Below are 27,131 nucleotides of genomic sequence, written 5' to 3' on the forward strand. Positions count from 1 at the left end.
TTAAAATAATTAATGCGATAATCCATCAATCTTCCGTTGATTGAAAGCGCCATATATTCGGTGAACATCGAACTCTTGTATCAGTCTTGGAATACATCTCAACGAGAGCAGTTCAGTGATACCGAGAAAATCAGTGCGCGTAGTTTCGAATTCATTTCCGTTTTTTTTTTTTAATTTCTCCGCTCTAAATGTGTTTAGTGATTCTCTAATACCACCAGCCAAGCTTGGAAAGGAAATACCGCGTCTAATAATGGTTGTGGGAGGTGGAATGTGTGCATCAGTCAAATCAGCTGTGAAGACACTGCTGTTTTTCGTCTTGTTCTGTACCCTCCTACCAGCATTCGTTATCAGCTATGCAAGTGAGTATGTTTTGGCTTTCTTTCATCTTTTTCGTAAACATACCGTAGGATGTTGAGTCGGAATTAAGCTGATTCTGATTGTCTCATCCTTACTAGAGAAGAATGGAAACAAAATGTTATTATCTTACACCCATGCACTATATACCGGCTTGGGACGCCACGTGTAAGGCATGATAGTGATCAGCTGGTAGTCAGCGTAGATGAGCATGCATTTTTTAAATATCCTATGGTAAAGTACTACTTGGGTACCTTCATAATTCACTTAGAGCCATCGTTTTTTTATCTAATAGTCGGCAGAAAGATGTACAGTTCCCGTTTGTTTTTTTCTAACAATTAAACCGTTCGATTTAGCATACTTGTTTTTTTTTCAGCATGTTACCAAAATCGAACGGGCGCACAGTGGTCCAGATTCAAAAATGATTGGCAAAAATTACGCATTCTCAATATTTGACAAGTTTTGATCATTACAAGTGTTGTGGAACATGTTTCAGAGTAGCAGAGGCATATTCACCATATTTTGGTGTTCATAGAACAAAATGTTAACAAAATTGCGGTTTTCCATACATTAAGAGGCTCTCAAGTTTTCACAAACCGAATGTTTAGGCGTTTAAACAAGAGCATTTCTGGAGAGATCCATGTAAGAGACCACGAAAGTAGTCTAAAAAAACACTCTTATAACTCATGAAGCTTTTCTCCGGGGAATCTGAGACGAAATTCTTCTAGAGCCTGTTGAACACGTTATAGTTTCTGAAGGTTTCTTTGGAGCCTGTGCAATTTTAACACTGCTCAATTTTACAAAATGTTTTTTCCCAACAATTATTACAGTTAGTTTTACACGATTTTCACTACAGATATTCTCCATCTCACGAGCCAGGACTTTTGGGAGTCATGCACAAACCATGTCACGCTTTACTGAGCATGTCAATAACGATAAATCTTATCGCATTTTCCAATCTATACAAGAATAAGTACGACTTTCATCGAGTTTGTATGTATATTGAATAGATGGTGAATTATTGAATTTATTTTTCAAGCTTTCTGCTGATTTTGATTTTTTTGTTGAATTGTGGGTAGGACAATCTTTTGGCTGTCCTACCCAGTCGTTTTTGTGCGTAGTACATGTCCTACCTGTCCTACCTGTCCTACCAACTAGAGATAGTCGGGTCTCGGGTTTTGAAACGGGTTCGGGTTTGAAAATTGAAAAACTTTCGGGTTCGGGTTCGGTCGGGTTTGAAAGCTACAATATTATCGGGTACGAGTCGGGTTCGGGCTTGAAAAAAGTCGGGTTTAATCGGGTTTGATTCGGGTTTAGTGAGCATTGTGAACATAGTAACAACCTGAAAGTTTCCCTATGCATCAGATCCGATGAATTTATCATCTTTTCGAACTCGGGTTTCATTCGGGTTTTTCTTAGAAAACTTTTTCGGGTTCGGGTTTGAACTGCGGAATTTTTCCGGGTTCGGGTCGCCCAAGTAACCACAAGCATTATACTATTGCATTAATTTGGTCGAAAGTCAACATTTTTTGCATTAATAATGTTATCATGCATTTATTCAATAACTGTCAAGCAATGATGCATTTGATTAACATTGTAAATGCTTTGTAGCATTATTTTAGTATAGCATTATGCTAAGCGTTTAGAGTGAATATACAGTTATGCTGTCATACAAGATAACATAACCTCATTAAACGCTTTCGAATCTGTAATAAATAAGTAAGACGATCGAGCACGTTCGCACTCGCTCATTACGTTTTGTGGAATATGGAAGAATAATGAAATGACTTTCTTTCATCTCGAACCCCCATTTCAAGATCTAAGGATATATGAGGGGCAAAATGGTCCAAAATGCCACTTTAGGGATTTGTGTCGTTTTCTCTCAATTAGATCTACATTTTAACACCATTCTAAGTCCAAACAGTATCTTTACAATATTTGCTAGCTTCCACATTGAAAACATTTCTCAAATTTGAGTTTTTTAACGGTCTTTAATCGTGTAGAAAAGTTGGTTGAAAAATGGGGGTGGTTCAAAACGGGTGGGGCAGAATGCCATTTAGTATGGAGAACCAGGAGTAAACAACCATGTTGCTCAATGAGTTTGCTCTGTGGTATGGAAACGCTTGTTCGTTAATAAAATCATCGAAAAACCTTAATATTTAGGCAAAGAAGTGAAAAATGTTGAATTTCACCGGGAATTTAAGGAAAAATCTATGAGTTTATGTTTAAGGGTTGTAGCGGCAACTCTTGGGTAAACATATTTAAACATCGTTTGGCAAATAATACAAATGGAAACGCTGTAGGAATGATTTAATGAGGTGAGCCATTTTACCCCATCAGTGTGTCTTGGACCATGTTCCCAAAGACAAATTAAAGACCTCCATGTCCCTTGCAGTTGCCCAAAATTTTATGGCTCATAAGGTAAACTAGAATGCCGTTTAAAGTGTACTGCGATCTGTCAAGCTTGGGTACCTTTTGTACTGCCGAGGGACCAAATGCAGTACTAGAAGTGGTACACAATCTGAGCCCGAGTGTGACGGACCTGATGTTCCCCTATTCATTCAAAATTGTTGTATTTTATCTATGAGACTCTTTTATTCATAAGGAGCGAGAAGAAATGTCGATCAATTTCTCTCCCCCGAAATCTGTTTAATGCGCTAGGGCTTTGTTTTGTGGATTAAGTTCTGTTATTTTGTCTACGAGAAAGAATGGTGATCAAATTATTTCTGTTTATGTTTCATTTGGTGAGGAAAGGAAATCAATCGCCGAAGAGAATTCTTTCTAATCGTAATAACTGGGCGAATAGTAATGTTAACACACACAATGGCTTGGTTTATAAGGAACTTTTATCCTACCTTATTACATCAGCAGCTTTAGCACAGGACACCAACCAACGCGCCAGGCATCCAGCACACCATCATCCTAGTTGTGGGTTCGAATCCTGATTCCAACAAAAAAAATCATTAAGCTGGTAAAGAAACCCATTGAAAGGTAGTCAATGGATTCATTGTTTTGTTTTATTTTTAACGCAAGCCCCAAACATTCTGCTTTAAAATGAAACCTATAGTTTTTAAAACAAAGTTGCACTATTTTTTGATGTGATAATGTTTTTGTTTGAAATAAAAACTCATTTTTGTTAGTCTTACTAACTAAACCCTTTGTTTTTTTTTCTTTTTTTATAAAATAAACAACGATAATCGTTCTGAATAGGCTACTTTATTTTTCCTTACGTAAGAAGTTTATGAAACTTGCTCCATATTCCTGGCGAATGAACTTTATCCGCTCCGCTACAAAAAAGAATGACATCATCAGCTCGTGTAGGAATTAACTGCAATAATTTAAAATGCATTAGTGGAAACAATAATTTAGAAAGAATGGCCGAAACTTACCAAAAATAGCTTCGATTATGGCTATGGCTACTCTGAAACAGTAATGAAAAAGCGATGACCTGAACTCATTACACAGAAGTTTTTTGCACGTCTTTCACTTTTATTTAATACAACGCACCGAAATAATATTTCCAGTTTCTTGACGTTTCAAATGAAAACCAAAATGGCGGGACAGTTTTTATGCTATACGCATGATTAATTGAACCAACATTGGAGGATATTGAAACAAATAAAACTTTCATTTGACGTAATGATTTTCTTTTGTTGTTTCAACAAATTTCTAGTTAGGATTGCTTCCATTAAATTCAACAATATTTTCGATTTATTCTGATAAAAAACATTGTTGTTCCAACGCATTTATTCAATTGCAACAAATTCAAAATGTTTATTGAAAACAACACAAATATTTATTATTTTGAATAGCTGTTAATTCTCTGCGTGTACATTGTTTTAAGCTAATATACATCATGAACCCTAAATATACAAACATAAATGCTTTAGTAGGGCTTGTGCATTAAAACTGCTTTACCAAGTATTGCATTAATTTGGTTGTTGTGGGGCCCTTTCCCACTTCAATTATGCTTTATAAAGCTCTTAAAGGTTATGTCACTTTAAAACAAAATCTGATAGCATACTATAGAGCAAACATAAAGTATTCATATAAAGCTTCGTGGTTACTTGGGCGGGTCCGGGTTTGCTTTTCAATTACTGTCTCGGGTTCGGGTCGGGTCCGGGTTTGCAGAAATAAAATAAGTCGGGTACGGGTCGGGTTCGGGTTTGAAAATTGTGAAACCAGACCATCTCTACTACCAACTTCCCGCGCCACTGGATCTGTAAAACTTGGGTACCTTTAGCAGCACCAAGGGACCAAATGCAGTACTAGAAGTCGTACCCATTCTGAACCCGACTACTATGTCTGTATTCGTCTCTGCTGGAACTATTTTTAAAATACGTCTGAAATTATTATGACAATCACTTTTGAATCATTTCTCGACAAAATTTACTACGGGACGAACTGTCTTTATGTAAATTGAAATGTCCTTGAGTCTATATACCGAAACCTCCATAATCATTTATAGTGTTGAAATTAATCTAAATGGAACTATAAATACAAATTTACTTAACAATATGCCAAAAATGTAGAAATTCATTGAATATACTTTTTAAGTGGGGCCTTCTTAGCCTAGTGGTTAGAGTCCGCGGCTACAAAGCAAAGCCATGCTGAAGGTGTCTGGGTTCGAATCCCGGTCGGTCCAGGATCTTTTCGTAATGGAAATTTTCTTGACTTCCCTGGACATAGAGTATCATCGTACCTGCCACACGATATACGAATGCGAAAATGGCAACTTTGGCAAAGAAAGCTCTCAGTTAATAACCCCATTAAACATTTGACAGTTCAACAGCCGACTAAATTTGTTGAAAAATCGGTCGATTGTTGCACCGACGCTTATGGAAGATTAACACAGGGATCAATCGAATATCACCCGATTTAATAGGGTGGGCCGACGTAATCCTACTAAATAGGTGGATAAATCGGTATTTTAAGTAAAATCCAAGTAAGTTGACCTACTAAACACCATATTTCGTCGGCCACCCGATTGAATCTGGCGATTAGTCAGTTGATCGCTGTGTCAAACTTCCATAAGCGTAGGTGCAACAATCGACCGATTTTTCAACCAATTTAGTCGGCTGTTGAACTGTCAAATGTTTAATGGGGAACTGTGGAAGTGCTCATAAGAACACTACGCTGAGTAACCGGCTATGTCCCAATGGGGACGTTAATGCCAAGAAGAAGAAGAAGATACTTTTTAAGTGAGTTAGTCTTTAAATTTTGTCCGTCACTGTATATTGTATACGAGTCAAGGATCCGTCCCTCTACCCACAAGATTTAATTTTAATTTATAAATACTTTATTTTGCCAGCCGTTTCGACAACTCGAAAACTGTGGATTGCATTTCTGGCGAATCGATACCCGTACTTGAAGTTCGCTCGTACAAATAACATCCGAAGCTTAGTGGATACTTCTAGGAATCCAGGAGTTTTTCATATACTTTTGCAGGTTGAAGGAAAGTATCATCGAAATGAAATTCAAGCATCTTCTATATTGAATTATTTTCAATACGTGAATTTTTTTTTAGGAGTGTTGGACATCCATGCGATCAGAGCTAAAATAACCGATCACGTTCTGGCCCGGCGTGATCACTATGGTAGACCGTGCTTTTCAAGGCTAAAGTTCCCTCTGATTTCCTGTTGGGGCCAATATGCGTTTGTGAAGAAAACCAAGTAAGTAGTATTTTGTCAACTGTACATATTCAGCTTCATCTACCATCTTTTCTAGGGATTTCAACATCGACAATCACATTATTCTTGCGCCTTCGTTACATCGAGGTCGTCCTTTAACTGAGGCTAACCTTCAAGACTATGTGAGCGACATCATATCTAAATATATGCCACCGGAGATACCTCCTTGGCAGATTTTTTGCATTCCGATGGCATACGGGGGAACGGCCAGTGGTTCAGCAGAATGCGACGCTAGTGCTCCCTACTATTACCTGTTGTACCGTATTCATCATCTTCTTCTGGAAGAGCAACAAAACCTAAGAATCTCTGACCTGCTTCTGATAGACAGACGAATTGAAAACGAGAAGAGAATTTCTGATTGCGACTCTATATTTGCCAATTTGCTGGAACGTCCAGTCTACCTGCCCCGAATTTGGAATGACATAGGTGCCACCATCAGCAACAAATGGAACGAATTTATCTACCAACACGATCCTTTGGAATCGCCTGACATTGAGAAGAAGCACATTGCCGGAGTACAACAGCTCGTTTCGGTAGTCTTGATAGCAGTGGTCACAGTGGTGTCAGACTTCTCCAAAGGATTCTCCAAAGTTCCGGGCAATCCGTTGATGAAGATAGACTACCTCAAATCGCTAATTGATCGTGAAATTCAACGAAGGAATCTTAATCTGCGTACCATTTGGAATGCCATAATGATGTCCATCGATCCAATCAATGTTGTAAAAGAATTAATATTTCTATTTTGGAAAGTTGGTGCTACCCTAACGTTGATGCTGCCCTGGTACGTGTTCCAGGAAATGGAAGCCGTAAGGATCTACATTTTGATGAAGAAAATCAAACGGATCACGCTGATCGGATTCGCACTGGAGTATCTGCCGGTTTGCTTCGGAGCATTCCTTGAGTATTGGAAGGGAGTGAAACTTTTCTATTCAGCTCCTAAGCTAGTCTTCGAAGAGCTGTTCGAACATAAGCCAAACACTGAACACTACTTACAGAACGTGTCGCTATGCGGGAGAAAGGTTGTGTCCTGGTCGGAAAGAGTTCGATCAACTGAACTTCAGGCGACCCGTTCGGATCAACCTGCAGCTCAACGAACAGGTAACGTCAGTTTTTCCTTTTTAGTCGGGATATGCAATTATATGTTTCATTTAGGGTTTATCCATACACAAAAATGAAACGCGGGCAATGGAACACGATATGCTCCTCTGTTTCCTCCACACTAGCACAATTGGGGCACGCAGAGATTCTGAGTGCCCGAATCTAAGCAGATACTGCCTATAGCAACCATGTCCTGACAAAAACTGCGTCAGGTGGAAATTCACTTCCCCTTGGCTACTTCTATACCAATTTGACACATTTGGTATAAGCCGATGAGTCTATCTACCTTTAGTGGAGTTATCCCATACCTGCTGCCACTGGATGGTACACAAATTATGTCACGCTAAATTTCAACTTTTTCGACCCACTTTGTCACACTTTTTGTATGAATCCTCCGAAATTTTTGTAAGGCTTGTCACGCTTGGCTCGACCACCTCCCACCCACCCCCTTGGGAGCGTGACATAATTTGCGGACCCCTCTGGTACCTCTTTAATAGAGGCATTGAACATCTTCCTTGATGATGAGCCCGATAAGCGTCATCCCGGCTATGATGCACACTGCTTCTTTAGAAACCGTTCGGTATGCGATTGTTACTCTTAAGCACATGATCCTACACGTGCTGTTCAACAGCTTTAGGTTTCTGTTCGTTCTACGCGCTTTCGACCAGATTGGTCCTCTATACCTCAGTCTGGATAGTGCCACGCCTGCCAGGAGCTTGCGTTTGCCTATAGCTACAGCAGAGCTGTTAGATATAATTCTCGAAAGCGCCGCTGTAGTCGTAGATGCCTTTTTACAAACATATTCAACGTTGCTAGCGAAGCTGAGCTTGTCGTCGGTCATTACCCTAAGATGCCTAAGGGATCGCTTGGACTCTATGTTGCAATAATCTACCGAGATAAGCGCCCGCTGCACGGACTTGCGGTTGTTGACCATTACTACCTCAGTCTTGTGATGAGCCGGTTGTAATTTTCTGGACTTCATCCATTCCTCAATTATGGAGATAGAGTGCGCTGCTGTCAACTCTACTTCCTCTACGATTCGCCAAAGACCACTAAAGTGATGTTGTCGGCGAAGCCAACAATCTCAACACACGTCGGAAGGCAGCCTCAGTACGTCATCGCACATCGCATTTCATAACATCGGGTTCAGCATTGAACCTTTAGGTACTCCCACGGTCAGAATCGGGTAGAATCCTACCAACGAAATAGCTTTCTAGAAGTTTACACAACTGAACTGGTACATTGAAGTGATGAAGTGCGTGGGCTATCGCTTCACAATTTGCGTTGCGTTGTTGAACGCATGCTTCACACCTAGAATGACAACCGCGCAGTAACGGATGCCGCTCCTTTTATGCTCGATTGCCACTGGATGGTGTCCAGCGTAGATTTATCTTTCCTGAATCCAAACTGGTTGTTGGACAGGCCATCCGCACTAGGGTGCGGCTTATTTTTCAAAAGTTCTCAAAACCAAAAATTCGTGTGCTCTACTGAATTCAAATCGCATTAAAAGAGAAACCTCAAAATCTGAGCCAAAAATATTAACATTTAGAGGTGGCGCAAGCGTGTTGAAGGTGAATTTTCAAGTTATAAAAAATGACCTGCAGTTAAGTAAACATAACTTTGTTATTTTTCAACCGATTTCAAAACTTTTAGCACCATTTTCTTTCAAATTAAATTTGTAAAACTTTTGTAGAACATCAAATTTGTCTAAAATCAAAACTTGTCTTAGTTAAAAATATTTCTATCCATATTTTTCCTCATTTTACTACAAAAATCATTTTTGTTTGACCATAACTTCATTAAAACTCAATCGATTCCAAATCTTTTTACATACTTTTGAAGCAAATTTATTTGTTTTTAAACTGTACATACACAATTTTTTTCTATAAAATATTTTTGACTTATGTATTCAACAAAAACTACCCAAAAACATGATTTTTCAATGAAAAAATCAAATTTCTTTGGATTATTCAAGTTTTTTTTGCCGAAAAAAGCATTTTTTTTATAAAACTTAAATATGTAAAGCATCTTGCCTTAATTACGAGTTGAATAGTGCACATATTTTTTAACATATGCAAACATAATTTTGTTTCAAAATTATTTAAAAATTGTTGCAAAGTCCTTCCCAAAGGTTTAACAAATGAGAAAAATCAGTTTCAGCTTGAGAGACAATATTTAACTGCCAAAGATTTGACAAAACTGGCATTTTTCGTTAAAAAATCATGTTTTTGTGCAATTTTTTCTGAATAACTTGGTCAAGACATTTTTTTAGTGAAATGTGCTATATGAAAGGTTTGAAAACAATTAAATTAGCTTCAAAAGCATGTTAAAAGATTTGAAATCGGTTGAGTAACCATGAAGTTATCGTCAAACAAAGTTGAAATTTTTAGTAAAATGAGGAAAAATTTGGAATAAATTACTTTTAACTAAAACTTGTTTTGATTTTAGACAAATTTAGTGTTCAACAAAGTTTTAACAAATTTAATTTTGAAGGTATTGATGCTAAAAGTTTTGAAATCGGTTGAAAAATAACAAAGTTATGTGTACTTCACTGAAGGTCATTTTTTATAACCTGAAAATTCAACTTCAAGACGCTTGCGCCACCTCTAAATGTTAATATTTTTGGCTCAGATTTTGAGGTTTCTCTTTTAATGTGATTTGAATTCAGTAGAGCACACGAATTTTTGGTTTTGAGAACTTTTGAAAAATAAGCCGCACCCTAATCCGCACCTTCTGTGTACGGTACTAGCCTGTTGAGGATCAACCTCTCCAACAACTTGCCCATCGTATCTAGTAGACAGATAGGTCTATACGCCGACGGGTCACCTGGTGGTTTCCCCGCCTTTGGTAGTAGCATCAATTTCTGTCGCTTCCATATATCCGGGAAGATTCCTTGCAACTTTTAAGGCAACTTTTAAGGCAACATTCGGGATACCATCGTGTCCCGGTGCCTTGTTTTTTCGCGAATGATTTCACGACTTCTTCCAGCTCTTCGTTCGTCAGTCTTCTTCTACTTCATCTGCCGCATACGGCGATAGGGGCGATGGGCTTGTGGGATGATGCGGGAAGGGTACATCGATTATAGATTGCAGCAATTCAGGCGACTTTTCTTAGCCATCACTACCGCTCTGTAGGCGTCACCCCACGGACTCGAGTTGGCACTCTGGCATAGACTAGCAAAGCATGCCCGTTTTCAACTCTTGGTTTCCTTTTCGAGAGCTAACTTTACCTCTCTGAATGCTGCACCGCGTTCTTCTCTTTGTGCTTCTGTGCGTGCACGTTACATTCTTCGTCTAGCCCGAAGGCAGATTGCTCGAAGATTTGCAATTGATTCGGACCACTAGTACACTGGCGGCCTGTTCTCTCTGTGAGGGGCTTTTCTCGGCATGGAAGCATCACACGCTCAGTGTTACTGTGCTCTTCACAGTTTAGGTCCAGAGTGTTCCGTTTGCGCCTTAGGGCTTCAGTGAGTACTTCGCCGTCGAAGCGCGCTGCTTTCCCACCTCGGACTTGGGTGGATTTACATCGCACTGCAATCCGTCCGCCTGGTATTATACTATAGCGAATCAATTTTTTTTTTTTTTTTTTTTTTTTTTTTTTTTTTTTTTTTTTTTTTTTTTTTTTAATTTCTTTATTAGTATCATTCCAAACATTACATTCATTTCTTATATCTAGGTGTTCTGTGTTATTTGACAACACTATCATCCTAATTTGGTAAAACAAATTTAAGATTTAATTAACATTTTGTTAACAACATATTACATTTCATTTGCCGTAGCAGTTCAGTTTTTTTTACAGGTGAGTTGATTTCACCTGCTTATAAGAGAGAAAAAAAAAATGTTTTTAATATACTTAATCTAACTTAACCTAAACATATAACGCATTAATCGTGGCAATAGAAGATTGTAACGATTTTTGCCTGAAATTATTAATGATTGTATTTGACATTTGTTCCAATGTTTCAACATTGGATATTCTATGTAACTCATTGGTACTATACCAGGGAGGAAGCCTCAGAATCATTTTCAAAATTTTATTTTGAATTCTCTGCAGAGCTTTCTTCCTGGTATTACAACAGCTAGTCCATATTGGTACAGCATACAACATGGCTGGCCTGAAAATTTGTTTGAATATCAACAGCTTGTTCTTAAGACAAAGTTTTGATTTTCTATTAATAAGGGGATAGAGACATTTTACATATTTATTACATTTGGCTTGAATGCCCTCAATGTGATTTTTGAAAGTTAAATTCTTATCTAGCATGAGCCCTAGATACTTAACTTCATCTGACCAATTTATTGGAACCTCTCTCATCGTGACAACATGTCTACTTGAAGGTTTCAAATAAAGAGCTTTTGGTTTATGTGGGAATATTATTAGTTGAGTTTTGGAAGCATTAGGAGAAATCTTCCATTTTTGCAAGTATGAAGAAAAAATATCCAAACTTTTTTGCAATCGACTACAGATGACACGCAGGCTTCGACCTTTGGCAGAGAGGCCTGTGTCATCCGCAAACAAAGATTTTTGACATCCCTGAGGTAGCTCAGGTAAGTCAGATGTGAAAATATTGTATAATATTGGTCCCAAAATGCTGCCTTGAGGAACACCAGCTCTTACAGGAAGTCTTTCAGATCTGGAGTTCTGATAATTAACCTGAAGTGTACGATTTGACAGATAACTTTGAATTATTCTAACAATGTATGCTGGAAAATTAAAGTTTTTTAATTTTACAATCAAACCTTCATGCCAAACCTTCAGATTTGTTGGAACGGATCAAATTTGTTACACGTAAAAGTTGATGAGTGGTCGAATGTCCATGGCGGAATCCGAACTGTTCATTGGCAAAAATTGAATTTTCGTTTATGTGGGCCATCATTCTGTTCAAAATAACCTTTTCAAAAAGTTTACTGATGGAGGAAAGCAAACTGATTGGACGGTAGCTAGAAGCTTCAGCAGGATTTTTGTCTGGTTTTAAAATTGGAATAACCTTAGCATTTTTCCATTTGTCAGGAAAATATGCTAATTGAAAACATTTGTTAAATATATCAACTAAAAATGATAAGCTACTTTCTGGAAGTTTCTTGATGAGGATGTAAAAAAATCCATCATCGCCAGGAGCTTTCATGTTTTTGAATTTTTTAATAATAGTTCTCACTTCTTCCAAATCAGTCTCCCAGGCATTTTCGAAAACGTTCTCTTGATTGAGAATATTTTCGAACTCCTGAGTAACTTCATTTTCAATTGGACTAGTAAGTCCTAAATTAAAATTGTGCGCACTTTCAAACTGCATAGCAAGTTTTTGAGCTTTTTCGCAATTAGTTAGTAATAATTTGTTTTCCTCGTTCAATGCCGGTATTGGCTTCTGAGGTTTTTTCAAGATTTTCGATAATTTCCAAAAGGGCTTAGAGCCAGGGTCCAATTGAGAAATTTTATTTTCAAAATTTTTGTTTCTTAATTGAGCAAAACGTTTCTTGATTTCTTTCTGCAAATCCTGCCATATAATTTTCATAGCAGGATCGCGAGTGCGTTGAAATTGCCTTCTCCTCACGTTTTTAAGACGGATCAAGAGTTTAAGATCATCGTCTATAATCACGGATTCAAATTTTACTTCACATTTTGGAATTGCAATGCTCCGGGCTTCAACAATGGAATTTGTTAAAGTTTCAAGAGCATTGTCAATATCAAGTTTAGTTTCTAAAGAAATGTTAACATCAAGATTGGAATCAACATACGTTTTATATATATTCCAGTCGGCTCGTAAATAATTGAAAGTGGAGCTGATAGGATTGAGAATCGCTTCTTGGGATATTTGAAATGTAACAGGGACATGATCAGAATCAAAATCAGCATGAGTAATCAGTTGGCTACAAAGATGACTAGAGTCGATTAAGACCAAGTCAATCGTAGATGGATTTCTAGAAGAGGAAAAACATGTGGGGCTATCAGGGTATTGAATTGAGAAATATCCTGAAGAGCACTCATCAAATAAAATTCTGCCGTTGGGATTACTTTGAGAATTATTCCATGACCGATGTTTGGCATTAAAGTCACCAATGACAAAAAATTTTGACTTATTGCGAGTCAATTTACGCAAGTCAGTTTGGAGCAAATTAACTTGCTGCCCAGAGCACTGAAAAGGCAAATAGGCAGCTATGAAAGTATATTTACCAAACTGTGTTTCAACAGAAACACCTAAAGTTTCAAAAACTTTAGTTTCAAATGATGAAAACAGTTGATGTTTTATACGCCTATGAATGATGATTGCAACTCCCCCACATGCCCCATCAAGTCGATCATTGCGATAAACAAAAAAGTTAGGATCTCTTTTGAGTTTAGATCCAGGTTTTAAATACGTTTCGGTAATAATTGCTATATGCACGTTATTAACCGTAAGAAAATTAAACAGCTCGTCCTCTTTACCATTCAGAGAACGAGCATTCCAATTTAAAATATTTAAATTATTATTTGGATCCATTAGAAAAACGTAATCCAATAACAATTTGATTTGTAAATTTTACACCTACTTGGACTGCTTCAGTCATAGTGGTGGCTTTGAACATTGCATCAATCATTAGATTCAATTGTTCAGTTAGAAAATTAAAATCAGAGGCAGACATGTCATGTGATTTCCCATTGGAATTTCCGGTAGACGAAGAAGCGGAGTTACCTGTGGCGGTAGGGTTTTTTCCATTTGATTTGAAACAAGTAGAATGGGTACCCATGGATCGAACAGGGGAGGAGTTCGAATTTCCTGCTACGATATCGGCAAAGGATTTACCGTGGGTAGATACATTCGAAATAGAAAGATTCGAACGGCTACCCGACGGATTAAAATTAGTTTGTGAATGAGCATGATTATGATCTTCCTGATGGGTATGATTCATGATCATGCGATCATTAACTGAAAAATGAGCATTGTTCGATACTCTACCAGGCAAATTCCGGAAACGACCGTTATCGTAACGGATATTATCTTTCATCTGCCTGGCACGAGCCTCAATGACCTTTTTGCGTGAAGGACAATTCCAAAAATTGGACTTATGGTTAGCCCCGCAATTACAACATATGAATTTGGTGGTATCTTCCTTCACTGGACAGACGTCTTTGGCGTGAGAAGAACCTCCGCAAATCATGCATTTAGCATCCATGCGACAATTTTTTGTACCATGACCCCACTTTTGGCACCGACGGCACTGAGTGGGGTTCTGGTAATTTCCTCCAGGTTTCTGGAAATGTTCCCATGTCACACGGACATCAAACAAAAGTTTTGCTTTTTCTAAAGCTTTAATATTATTTAGTTCTTTTTTGTTAAAGTGAACTAAATAAAATTCTTGAGAAAGCCCTTTCCGAACAATGCCAGATTGGGTTCTCTTTTTCATAATGATTACTTGGACTGGGGAAAATCCAAGTAAATCATTTATTCCATTTTTGATCTCTTCAGGTGATTTATAGTCACTTGAGAGACCTTTCAAGACAACTTTGAACAAACGTTCAGTTTTGTCGTCATAAGTAAAAAATTTGTGCTTCTTCTCTTCAAGATGTTTGAGAAGAAGCTCACGATCTTTAAGAGTTTCCGGCAAAACGCGACAGTCTCCTTTCTTTGCGATTTGGAAGGAAACCTTGATTCCCCTAATGGAGTTCAAGATCTCCTGCCTAAATCCCCCAAATTCGGAACAACTGACCACGATAGGCGGCACTCTTTGCTTCCTCACTTGAATCAAAGAGCCTGGGCTAGAGGCTGCTTCGATTTGATGTTCGGAAAATTTGTCTAGAGCATCGAACTGATTGCTCATTTCGATACAATTATTCATTTCACCCTTGGAAGAAAGTTCGCATTCCGAGGAAGCGTCCTTTCTTCCATTCTTGCCACGTGTAGTGACAGTTTTAAAACCCACTTTTTTGGAAGGAAGTAGTGAATTCAGAGATTCACCCTTCCTTTTGTTTGTTGTTGATACCATGTTTAATTAATAAACGAAAGAAGACGTGACCTTCGAAAGGTTTTTTCCCTAGACGGTGTCCAAGAAGGATTACCACCGCTAGCTTTCGCCAACGGGTCCAACGAAAAATCGAAGGCACGGGTCCAAACAAGGATCGTAAAGGGATCAATAGTAGAAAAAATAGTACTGAAAAGTACTGTTTTAGTAGCACTGAAAAGTACCGTTTTTAATTTTAGCACTGAAAAGTACTGTTTTTGTAGCACTGAAAAGTACTGTTTTATTGCTTTAGGTAGTTTTTAAGAAAACTTCCAAGAGCAGAGAGAATTCGTGTACGCACAGCACGAAGGTACGATGCGCACTATAGCGAATCGATTGAAGATCGCTATGAGTATAACCATCATCAACGCGCCAGATAATCGATTCTGCATCATTTCTACGGAAGGTGCTCACTGTACCTACATTTGCCAGCTCTACATTTAATGCGGCCAGGAATTCCAATAATAGTTGGCCTCCTGGGATGGTACAGCGGCTACCCCACTCCACTGTCCATGCATTAAAGTCAATAGCTATCACTACTGGCTGCCGATTAGTTAGTTCGGCTATCATCCTGTCGACCATGTGGGAAAATTCCTCAATCGACCACCTTGAAGGTGCGTAACAACTGCAATAGAATACGCCGTTGATTTTTGCTATCGCAAAACCGTCATTTGGGATAGAGACTACTTCTCGAATTGGGTATCGTCCTGTCGTCTATATAGCTGCTTGCTGTTGAGGTTGATACCTATCCGCCACTCAGTTCCCGTTGTTAGCTGGTATGCTGTATGGGTCCGATAGTAACACCACATCGGCCTTCGTTTCCGAGACTGACTGCCACAGCAGCTTCTGGGCTGCATCACAGTGATTTAAATTCAACTGTTTTACTTCCGTTTTGACTGCCTTGATACTTCGTCTGTGCCCGGACATTCGGGTCTATCAGTAAAGTGTCCGTTGTCTGGTCTGTCGACACGTATTAGGCATTCAGCGATTTGCTTACAATCGCTTGCCCTATGCCCTTCGGTGCCGCATTTTCTATACAGTTCACTTCTGTCGGGACAATTACATTTCTACGACTTATGGCCCTTTTCGAAGCACTTGAAGCAAACTTCAGGAGGCTGTTGTATGCTCAGCAAACCGACCAGGCTACCTTGAGTATGTCCAAGTTCTTCGCTTTGTTAGCCTCTGCAATGATGTTACTCTTTGAGGGCAGAGACCTTCGAGACCTCCGCTGCATCGGTTATTTCACCCAGATTTTTACACTGGAGTCACTTCTGTAGTCAGCGAGCTCACATTGAACTCGTCGCCTAGTACTTCTAATGCTAGTTGCTTACAAGCTGCACCCTTTTGCTTGGCACCTTTCTTTACGACTAGGATCATTTTACCAATCGTAGTCCGCCTTATGCTCCGCACTTCTGCGCCCAATAACGATAACATCTCCGTACTTCGCATCGTCTTCAGAACCTCGGTGTATTACGCCTTTTTCTTTTTGATAACAAGGGCCTCGCAAAGTTCCTACGTTTCTCTGTCTTCAGTTTAGCATTCTCATTGGTCGCCGTTTCCCGTTTTCTTCTTACTTTATTCTTTCCAACTGGCATTGTGTGTAGGCTTACCAGATGGTATCCCTTGGGAGGACATGTCCTCCTTTTTCATCATATGTCCTCCCGTCCTCCTTTGGACTGAAAATGTCCTCCTTTTTCAAAGTAACCGAAAATTTGAATTGAGTTCCACTTATTGATTAGAATGTTTTGAATGGGGATAAAGAAGATTGAACCTCAATCTCAATGTTAAGTTTTGCAAATTTTTACCATTTTTTCCTACAAGTTTCGTTTCTAATAAACCCTGAGAAAGTATCCTTCGTTTCCTCGGTTTAGTCATCTTGTTAAACATGTTCAGTCAACAGCGACATTTTAAATGATGTCTGGAGACCATGCAAGGGTTGAAATGCTTCGAATTTTTCGAAAACATTTTGTTTGCCAATTCTTCACCGGTGTTGCCACCACTGGCAGCACTGATTTGAATTGAATGGATACGCGATACCCCTCGACGAGACTATGCACGCAACGGGTGATATGAACCGATGCGTAAGAAACGTCAGGGAGACCAACGAACGTCAAAACCCACATACATTTCGCAAGTCATAGTAGATGCTAAGAATAATGTGAATTCTTTCTTCCTAATTATTGAAAATTACTAGTTATATCAAAGTATTTAGATTGTGCCAGTTATTCCCTGAATTTGTTACGGTATTTTGCGCTATAAGTATGATATGCAGTACGATAGACAGTAAAATCCTGAAACTAAGAAAAATTTGTTCTAGTATAGGTTATTAAGAGCACTACGTCTCAGATATTGTCCTCAGATCCGATTTCTGAAATACCCATTGTGCTTTGGCTGTAAGTTACTTCTGATTTAACAATTTGATCTAAGCAAACTGAATTAAATACTCCAATAGGGATCCTCTAGTTACGCATCGAAATCAAGTTTGTTGGGGATCAATCGAATTAAGGCGACCAGTTGTAAGTAAACATGAATTTATTGCCTGCGAGTTAAACTTATAAATAAACACTTTACAGCTTAAAGAATTCTGCACTGAAAACCATCGTGCTTCTCTGTTAAGAGGTCCCGAAAAATCTCCCCAACAAAAGCTTTAAGAACTGCTTTGATCAGCAAGAAGAGGCGAAGTATGCCTGAAACGGATCTGTACAACTGCAAACTATGCCGGAGGTCGAATAACGTTGATGATATGGTCTTCTGTGCGGTATGTCAAGAATGGTATCATTACCAGTGCGTGGGAGTTACATCAGCGGTAGCAAACGAAAGCTGGATGTGTGCACGATGCGCGGCTCTACCGTCGTCCACACGAATTGGTGAGCTTTTTGGAAATGATCCGGTACTCCCGGCCACCATCGCTACCGTATCGTTAGTAGGGGCCACCGAATCATCGGCGATCGTAGGTTCAACCTCTTCCGAGGTATCACCTGCGGCGAGTGCTGCACTACCGCTAGTGGCAACTGCAGTATCTCCAGCTGTGACGTCGATTGCAGCTAGTCTGATGCCACCCGCAGTTGCTGGACCATCCGGTTGGATAACTACAACGACCCCGGCTGTAAGTGCAACTAACTATGGCCAATCCCTATTGACGGAGCAGGCACGAGCGAGTTTACAATGGGTGCAGGAACATCGAGCATTCCTCGAGCGGCAAATGGAAGAGAGCCACAAGAAGGAATTAGAGAGGAAGAAGGCCATGTTGGGGCAACTCGCGAATAATGCCATGCAAGGCGTTATTACTGGAGTGACATCGAATAGCATCAATGAGCAGTCCGCTGCAGTTGGAACCAGTAGCGTAGGAGGCTGGCTGGGAAGGATGATCGGCGAGATGGAAAATCTGTCGCTCACACCAGCGTGCACGGAGACAAGGGTGACAGCACCAGTAATATCCGTACACAACAACAACTCCACACCGACAACTGCGGGTTCTGCTAGCCGAAGCGTGTTCGATCCATCTTTCTCATCACTTCTCCTTGGAGTGCCTAGTAGTATGTCGAGAGCTCCCACAGACTCATTTTCTGCATGCCAGTACACTACTATGCCATCTACCCCTCTATATGGATACTCACAACCGAGCCGAGACCAGTTCCAACAAATCAGCGTGTTTCCAATTAGCACCCCGGTTTCCTCTATTAGTCTGAGGAATGCTAATTTGACGAACGTAGTCACCGCCTGCCCAACAGTTCCCACCGCATCGATTCCACCGCAGGTGCCGGTTTATGGAGGGTTACCAGCAAATTCAAGCATACCCAGAACGGATCCGATTCCCGTTCCCCCACAAGGTTCTTTGGGTAGCCATCCTTTGGTTAACGCAGCTCAAGCTCTTCCGTTGCCACAAGCGTCACCTTTTCCATCGTTTCCTACGCAGCAGCAATTGTTAGCGCGACAAGTCATGCCGAGAGATCTTCCACTGTTTCGGGGCGACCCGGAAGATTGGCCGCTATTTTTTAGTGCATATACTAATTCAACAGCCGCATGTGGATACACCAACGTGGAGAATTTGGCACGGCTTCAACGTGCGCTACAGGGTAAGGCATTCGATGCAGTAAAAAGCCGTTTGCTTCTTCCAGCGTGCGTCCCACAAGTCATTTCCACGTTGTACATGCTGTACGGGAGGCCAGAGTTGATCATCCAGACATTGCTGGACAAAGTTCGGGAAACTCCCGCACCAAGGGCAGACAGGCTGGAAACGTTGATCACCTTTGGTATGGCGGTGCAAAATCTGTGCGACCACATCGAGGCAACGGGGCAAGTAGCGCACCTGTGCAACCCTGTTTTACTGCGAGAGTTAGTCGACAAAATTCCTGCGCAACAACGTCTAAACTGGGCGTTATACAAACAACAGTTCGCTGAGGTTGATCTTCGCACATTTGCTGGTTTTATGTCGATGTTGGTATCAGCCGCCTCGGACGTCACAGTCACAACGGATTCTAAGCAATCACGCTTGGGACGAGGAGAGCGTGGCAGAGATAAAAACTTTCTCAATGCTCATGCTGCCAGCGAACCAGCCTCAAATCTAGTGAGTCAAGACGGGGAGATAAAGAAAGTAGAAGTCAAGGAGGTACTGTGCCTGGCATGCAATGGGCGTAATCACAAAGTGAAAGATTGTGCAACGTTCAAAAGGTGGGAGCCGGACAGTCGCTGGAAGACGATTCAAGATCATCATCTTTGTCGCACATGCTTAGGGAAGCACGGGCGCCGTCCTTGTAAGCTGCAAGCTGTTTGTGGTGTTGATGGGTGTCAGCAACGTCACCATCAGTTACTGCACTCCGGCAGTCAGAAACGTCCTGCCCCAATGAGAGAAGGGCAAAAAACTGTGAAGCAGAACGATAACCCTGCTGAAGGGCTAAATGCACACCATGCTACCAAGAAATCGACATTATTTCGCATCCTTCCCGTGAAGCTGTTTTGGAAAGGTAAAACTGTAGAAACCTTTGCGTTTTTGGATGACGGCTCGGACATGACTTTGGTCGAGCAATCGATTGCAGAACGATTAGGCATCGATGACGGCGAACCACTCCCACTTTGCTTAACGTGGACCAGCAATGTAACTCGCCAGGAACCCAAGTCCCAACGAATTCGTCTAGAAATCTCCGGAGCCAGCAAAAGTGAACGGTTCACTTTAAACGATACAAGAACAGTTTCTAGCCTCAATCTTCCGAAGCAAACGTTGAAGTACGCTGAATTAGCTCGGCAATACAATTACCTTCGTGGTCTTCCAGTAACCAGCTATGAATCAGCAACTCCAGGCATTTTGATTGGCTCGAACAATGCCAGTCTTACTGCGACGCTATGTCTGCGCGAAGGTCAGCTAGGGGACCCCTTAGCCAGTAAGACTCGACTCGGTTGGTCGATCTACGGATATACAGCGGATGGAGAGAAGGTCAACAACTTCACGCTGCACGTGTGCGAGTGTCGACGAGAATGCCAAGCAGGCCAAGATCTTCACGATCTCGTCAAGCAGTATTTCACGCTCGAGAGCATCGGCGTTTCGGCGGACAAGGCACCAGAATCGGAGGAGGACAAGCGTGCTCGTCAGATTTTAGAGGACACCACGAAGCGCATTTCAAACAAGTTTGAGACCGGGCTGCTGTGGCGCCATGACCATGTGGAATTTCCTAATAGTTTTCCCATGGCAATGCGTCGTCTGGAATGTTTCGAGCGGAGGATGAAAAAGGATCCAGATCTGCGTACAAGCGTACAGCAACTGATGGGCGAATATGTGGAAAACAATTATATACACGAGGTGACGCAAGATGAAAAGGAGTCGATAGATCCTCGGAGGGTGTGGTACTTGCCGTTGGGCGCCGTAAGAAACCCGAAGAAGCCGGGCAAAACTAGGCTCGTTTGGGATGCTGCGGCAAAAGTGGGAGGAGTGTCTTTCAACTCGATGCTTCTCAAAGGGCCCGACTTACTAACACCTTTGGCTTTGGTGCTTTGTAGATTTCGCGAACGACCGGTGGCAGTTTGCGGGGACCTGAAGCAAATGTTTCACCAGTTCAGAATTCGCCAACAAGATGCACACAGTCAGCGGTTCCTGTACCGAGAACACCCCTCGCAACCCGTAAAAATGTTCGTTATGGACGTCGGTACCTTTGGGGCCACATGCTCTCCCTGTCAGGCCCAATATATTAAAAACCGCAACGCGAAGGAACACGAAACAGAATTTCCCGAAGCAGCAAAGGCAATCGTAGAAAAACACTATGTCGATGATTACCTTGACAGTTTCGACACAGAAGCGGAAGCAATCAAGGTTGCTCTTGAAGTTAAAGAAGTTCATGCTCGTGGAGGGTTTGAGATCCGGAATTGGCACTCTAACTCGGACGCCCTTCTGCGACGGGTCGGGGAGCCCAGAGGAATCCAGTCGAAAGTCATCAGTATCGATTTAGAGGGCGATGCGGAACGAGTTTTGGGCCTCCTATGGTTGCCGGAGGAAGATGTAATCGCATTTGCCACTGACCAGCAGTTTGACGGTATTATACCGACGAAGCGAAATATCCTACGTTGTGTCATGAGCCTGTTTGACTCACAAGGTATATTGTCGCATATAACAATACAGGGACGGATGATCATTCAGGATACGTGGCGAAAACAGACGCAATGGGACGACGAAGTCGATGAATCAGTTCGTATACGCTGGCTTCGATGGACGGAGCTGTTTAAGAAGGTCGGACAGATGAGACTACACAGAGCCTACTTTCCAGGATTCACCGCTGCAGATATTGGTTCAGTAGAGCTGCATATTTTCACGGATGCAAGTGAGGAAGCTTACGCTTGCACAGCTTACTTCCGGGTCATTATAATGGGGAAGGTATATGTTACGCTGGTGATGGCTAAGGCGAAAGTTGCACCGTTGAAATCTTTATCAGTACCTCGTCTGGAGTTGATGGGGGCACTACTGGGAGCAAGGCTGGCCAAAGCGGTGAAGGAATATCATACTCTTCCGATATGCCGTCGAGTAATGTGGACAGACTCTAAAACAACGCTGGCGTGGGTTAAATCGCAGCATTGCCGGTACCGACAGTTTGTGGCTTTTCGAGTGGGAGAAATTCTAAACAAGACAGAAGCCACCGAGTGGAGATACGTCCCAACACAACATAACCCAGCTGACGATGCAACTAAATGGGGCAAGGGACCCAGCACGGATGTAACGTCTCGCTGGTTCCAAGGACCCGACTTCCTCTATCAGCCGGAAATAAAGTGGCCGGAACAAAGATCGACACAGACGCTCGAAACAGATGAAGAATTGAGACCCTGCATGGTACATCGTCAGAAAACATTCGAGGATGTCTACAATATCTGTAAATTTTCTAAGTGGGAACGTTTGCTTAGAACAGCCGCATACGTTCACCGCTACATCGAGAACAGCAAGCGGAAATGGAGAAAAGGGTTGCTGATCATGGGGCATCTACAGCAGGAAGAGTTGCAAAATGCAGAGAATAGCCTGTGGCGTACAGTGCAGTTATCAGCGTACCCAGATGAAGTCGCTGTGCTGAAACAAAGAAACGGAAACCCGAAGAAGGCTATCGATAAGACTAGTCCAGTCTACAAGCTGTCGCCGTTCTTAGACGAATACGGCGTGATGCGGGTAGACAGTCGCATCGGAGCAGTTCCGTACGTTACATATGACTTTAAGTTTCCGATCATCCTGCCGAGACATCACCATCTCACTAAACTAGTCGTTGACTGGTATCACCGCCGATATCTTCACGCTAATCATGCGACGGTGCAGAATGAGGTTCACCAACGCTTCCATGTCTCTAATCTTCGCTCCGTTGTACGACAAGTTACAAAAGAATGTCAGGCCTGCAAGATCTCCAAAACAGTACCAACCACGCCGAAGATGGCTCCTCTTCCCGAGTCACGTCTAGCGGCAAAAGAAAGACCGTTCTCCCACGTCGGGCTGGATTATTTCGGACCCATACAGGTCCGTATCGGGCGTAGCTGTGTCAAACGATGGGTAGCGTTGTTCACGTGCCTCACTGTGAGAGCAGTGCACTTGGAAGTCGCCCATTCGTTATCTACGGAATCATGTAAGATGGCAGTACGTCGGTTTGTGGCGCGTCGTGGATCACCTGTCGAAATTCGCTCCGATAATGGGACCAATTTTCAGGGGGCTAGTCGTGAGTTGCGTGATCAAATCGCGACGATTGGTCAAGGCCTGGCTGAAACGTTCACCAACTCGAATACAAGATGGGTCTTCAACCCACCCTCTGCACCGCACTTTGGTGGCTCATGGGAGCGATTAGTAAGGTCCGTCAAGGTGGCACTTGGTTCACTATGTGGCGATCGAAACCCGGACGATGAAACGCTGCTGACAGTCCTTGCTGAGGCCGAGTCCATAATTAACTCTCGACCGTTAACCAGCATTCCTCTTGAAAGCGTTAGCCAGGAGGCGTTAACGCCAAATCATTTTATCCTGCTAAGCTCAAACGGAGTCGTCCAACCTCCTACGAAGCTAGCGGAATTAACAGGCGCAACGCGGACAAACTGGGACCTGGCTAGGAAGCTCGTTGATCAGTTCTGGCGACGATGGATCGCAGAATATCTTCCGACGATTGCAAGAAGAAGTAAATGGCTCGAAGAAGCTGAGAAGCTCAAAGTAGACGATTTGGTGCTGATCGTGGATGAAGGCCAACGTAACGGATGGACGAGGGGGCGGATAGCAGCGATAATTCCAGGAAGTGATGGTCGAATTCGCCAAGCCATGGTTCAGACCACAGGAGGGTTGTTCCGGCGCCCAGTGACCAAGTTGGCAGTGCTCCAGGTGCAAGGCCATGGTAACGCAGAAACAACGGAAGAACCGGAATTGCGTCACGGGTCGGGGACTGTTGCCACCACTGGCAGCACTGATTTGAATTGAATGGATACGCGATACCCCTCGACGAGACTATGCACGCAACGGGTGATATGAACCGATGCGTAAGAAACGTCAGGGAGACCAACGAACGTCAAAACCCACATACATTTCGCAAGTCATAGTAGATGCTAAGAATAATGTGAATTCTTTCTTCCTAATTATTGAAAATTACTAGTTATATCAAAGTATTTAGATTGTGCCAGTTATTCCCTGAATTTGTTACGGTATTTTGCGCTATAAGTATGATATGCAGTACGATAGACAGTAAAATCCTGAAACTAAGAAAAATTTGTTCTAGTATAGGTTATTAAGAGCACTACGTCTCAGATATTGTCCTCAGATCCGATTTCTGAAATACCCATTGTGCTTTGGCTGTAAGTTACTTCTGATTTAACAATTTGATCTAAGCAAACTGAATTAAATACTCCAATAGGGATCCTCTAGTTACGCATCGAAATCAAGTTTGTTGGGGATCAATCGAATTAAGGCGACCAGTTGTAAGTAAACATGAATTTATTGCCTGCGAGTTAAACTTATAAATAAACACTTTACAGCTTAAAGAATTCTGCACTGAAAACCATCGTGCTTCTCTGTTAAGAGGTCCCGAAAAATCTCCCCAACAACCGGAATAAAAAAAAAAAAAAAGATCATCAATAAAATTAACACCCTTCATTTTATCTCGAAACAATCGATATTAAAAAATGTTCACGTGTTGAATGCGTGTTCTTTTCAGCATTTTTGTTTTCTAAAAAATACGAGTCTATTTATTTGTTAAAATTAAAGTTCCTTATCCAAATTTGCTTTGCCAAATTTTATCAGAACGAAAAAGTCTAAAAATGACCTTATTCAATTGAGAAAAAAATAAACACGCCAATCAAAATTGATTGCCCCTCTTATAGCAAAACCTTTTATCCTTAATGTTGAATACGAAAATCATCTCAAGCGTCTAAGATTATACTTAACTTTTATTTCAAAGAAAGTAGATATAAAAGTTTGGTAGGTATTATTATTATCTTTACTAAAGTAGCATTTCTTCCTAGGTGAATGTTTGTTCACTTTTTGTTAGGGTTTAGTAATGAATAAATTATCAGTAGGTATTTCAGAATATTTTTTTTCTTTTTATCAAAAATTCATTATGTTTTCTGTTGTCGAAAAACTTTGAAATGTCCTCCTTTTTCAAACCAATAATGCAAAATGTCCTCCTTTCTGAAAAATTGTTCTGGTAAGCCTAATTGTGTGGGTCTTGCACATAGTACCATTTAGCGCAACATTTTCCTGATCTTGTATAAATTTGGGGCCTTCCTTAGCCGAGAGGTTAGAGTCCGCGACTACAAAGCAAAGCCATGCTGGAGGTGTCTGGGTTCGAGACCCGGTCGACCAAACCACCTGCCACGCCTGCCACACGATATACGAATGCGAAAATGACAACTGCGGCAAAGAAAGCTCTCAGTTAATAACTGTGGAAGTGATCATTGAACACTAAGCTGAGAAGCAGGCTCTGTCCCAGTGAAGTTATGCCAGGAAAAAGTATAAATTTTCTAACATTTCTATGATTGATATTTTTTAAGACCGTAGAAACTAAACCAAACCAACACGACATTCCGTGACCATATCTGTACGGGCAATGTGGTTTACTATATTCATAACATTCTTTCGATCTATTTTCTTACAGGATTCTTACGGAGTACCGCACGGAATAAGCCACTAAGTGATATCGAAGTTTTGCTCGGTGTTATGTCCAAATCACTGAAAGCGCTATGCCAAGAAGGAGACGGCAAAATACCCTCTATGATTCAGATAAGTGGTCGTTGCATGCTGGAGGACTACCTCTTCGGCCTCACCAACTATCAAACTGGCAATAGTGGATTTGTATCGCTTAATCTCCCCATAGCTGTTGAGAACAATCAACAGCTGTTGCAAAACATCCGATCGTCCATCGCACAAATACGACGGCAGCAAGTTATGCTTAATTTTCTGACCATAGCGCAGCTCAAGCATGACTTCCTGACGGACGGATTGCCTCTGGTGGTGATGAAACTACTGATGAATTATCTGTCGCGACGTTTTGCCGTCACGGTGACCGAAGTGATTGAGAATCGAAACGTTGGACAATACCGAAACCTGCTGGGCCACGGGATCAAGGACATCATCTACTTCAGACCACCTCAGTCGAATACCAGCGTATCGATCACGGTTCAGAAGTTCAACGACGAGATTCGATTCGCTTGCATGACCGATTCTCAAATCAATCCAAAGCACTTGGCTTTGACGGCAGGCTTTCGGAAACATCTACAAGACTTCCAGCAGCTCTAGCTGCTCTTATAGTTTCATAAGAAATATAATTAAAGTAACATATATTTGTACGAGTAATAAATGGATTAAATACCTTACGGAACTTTTTTGTTATCAAGCTTATCCCATTCGGTACATGTCGCGACAGTTTGCCAGGAAGTTACAAAGCATGTTGTGTCCATCGGTATCGAATTCCTCCCCGTCTTCGCTTCCCGTATAGGTAATGATCTGTAAAAATTCAAAATATTGTTTTTACATGGCATGTTAAACTACTTTCCTCTAGTATAGCCAACCTCTTTGCATCGAACGCTATCGTTGGAGCCGGCCATTCCGATCACTTCGACCCACCCGTGAAGGATCTGACTCAGGGGGGCGCTCAGCATCACCTGAATCGGCATTCCGTCAGTAGATTTCCCCACGAAACTTCGCCCGTCTTTGTCGCCTTTCTCCACAAAGAGATGGATGCTCACCGATTGGCCCGAGTGGCGCTTGAGCAAGGAACCGTTTACGATTGACCGGGGTTCGAACTCCATTGTGGTGTGTTTTAGCGAGAGTAATAAAGTGCGATAATAGTTAAAGAACTGAAATTTACGGCAAATTTACAGGAAAAAACTTGAAATTCAATTGCCGGCACGAGCGAAGATGCAGATTGTTTGGCGATGGCTTGATTTTGAGCGCCACTTTTGACGTTCTGCCGTTTTTGTTTTTCGGCGATGTTTTATTAGGGTGAATAATTTTGGTTGGATCATTCAATGTCGTTTCTGAAGGGTGCACCACCCGGCATACATCGATAAAGTAGAGCCAACAAACATCTTC

At 41.4% G+C, this 27,131-nt stretch overlaps 2 protein-coding genes and 1 long non-coding RNA gene across 4 annotated transcripts; 2 read left to right on the forward strand and 1 right to left on the reverse strand.

Annotated features, from left to right (window-relative positions):
• Positions 1 to 60: 60 nt before the first annotated feature.
• On the forward strand, positions 61 to 26,413 carry LOC110676540. Of its 2 annotated transcripts, none has more exons than XM_021844812.1 (6): positions 61 to 115; positions 199 to 359; positions 5,666 to 5,809; positions 5,882 to 6,026; positions 6,082 to 7,142; positions 25,696 to 26,413. In XM_021844812.1, exons 2-6 carry the CDS (start codon positions 251 to 253, stop codon positions 26,334 to 26,336), a joined length of 2,100 nt encoding a protein of 699 aa, XP_021700504.1. In that variant the 5' UTR covers positions 61 to 115; positions 199 to 250; the 3' UTR covers positions 26,337 to 26,413. The 2 variants fall into 2 exon arrangements, with proteins under 2 accessions (XP_021700504.1, XP_021700505.1); XM_021844813.1 differs by having other exon boundaries at positions 91 to 110.
• On the forward strand, positions 24,358 to 24,614 carry LOC110676541. The gene is made up of 3 exons (XR_002500492.1): positions 24,358 to 24,397; positions 24,457 to 24,520; positions 24,578 to 24,614. It is a non-coding gene; the product is annotated as an uncharacterized LOC110676541 (long non-coding RNA).
• Positions 26,346 to 27,006, reverse strand: LOC5569011. The gene is made up of 2 exons (XM_001652615.2): positions 26,609 to 27,006; positions 26,346 to 26,543 (listed from the first exon to the last, which is right to left on the reverse strand). The coding sequence occupies exons 1-2, from the start codon at positions 26,846 to 26,848 to the stop codon at positions 26,436 to 26,438; spliced, it is 348 nt and encodes a 115-aa protein (XP_001652665.1). The 5' UTR covers positions 26,849 to 27,006; the 3' UTR covers positions 26,346 to 26,435.
• Between the last annotated feature and the right edge of the window lie 125 nt (positions 27,007 to 27,131).

Source organism: Aedes aegypti, chromosome 2 (genome assembly GCF_002204515.2).
Source record: "Aedes aegypti strain LVP_AGWG chromosome 2, AaegL5.0 Primary Assembly, whole genome shotgun sequence".
NCBI lineage: Eukaryota > Metazoa > Arthropoda > Insecta > Diptera > Culicidae > Aedes > Aedes aegypti.

Coding starts and splice junctions, on each gene's coding strand:
- LOC110676540 (XM_021844812.1), top strand. CDS start 251: ATGGTTGTGGGAGGTGGAATGTGTGCATCAGTCAAATCAGCTGTGAAG. Junction 5,810..5,881: donor TATACTTTTGCAGGTTGAAG/GAAAGTATCATC, acceptor ATTTTTTTTTAG/GAGTGTTGGACATCCATGCG. Junction 6,027..6,081: donor GCGTTTGTGAAGAAAACCAA/GTAAGTAGTATT, acceptor CATCTTTTCTAG/GGATTTCAACATCGACAATC.
- LOC5569011 (XM_001652615.2), bottom strand. CDS start 26,848: ATGGAGTTCGAACCCCGGTCAATCGTAAACGGTTCCTTGCTCAAGCGC. Junction 26,544..26,608: donor ATAGCGTTCGATGCAAAGAG/GTTGGCTATACT, acceptor GAATTTTTACAG/ATCATTACCTATACGGGAAG.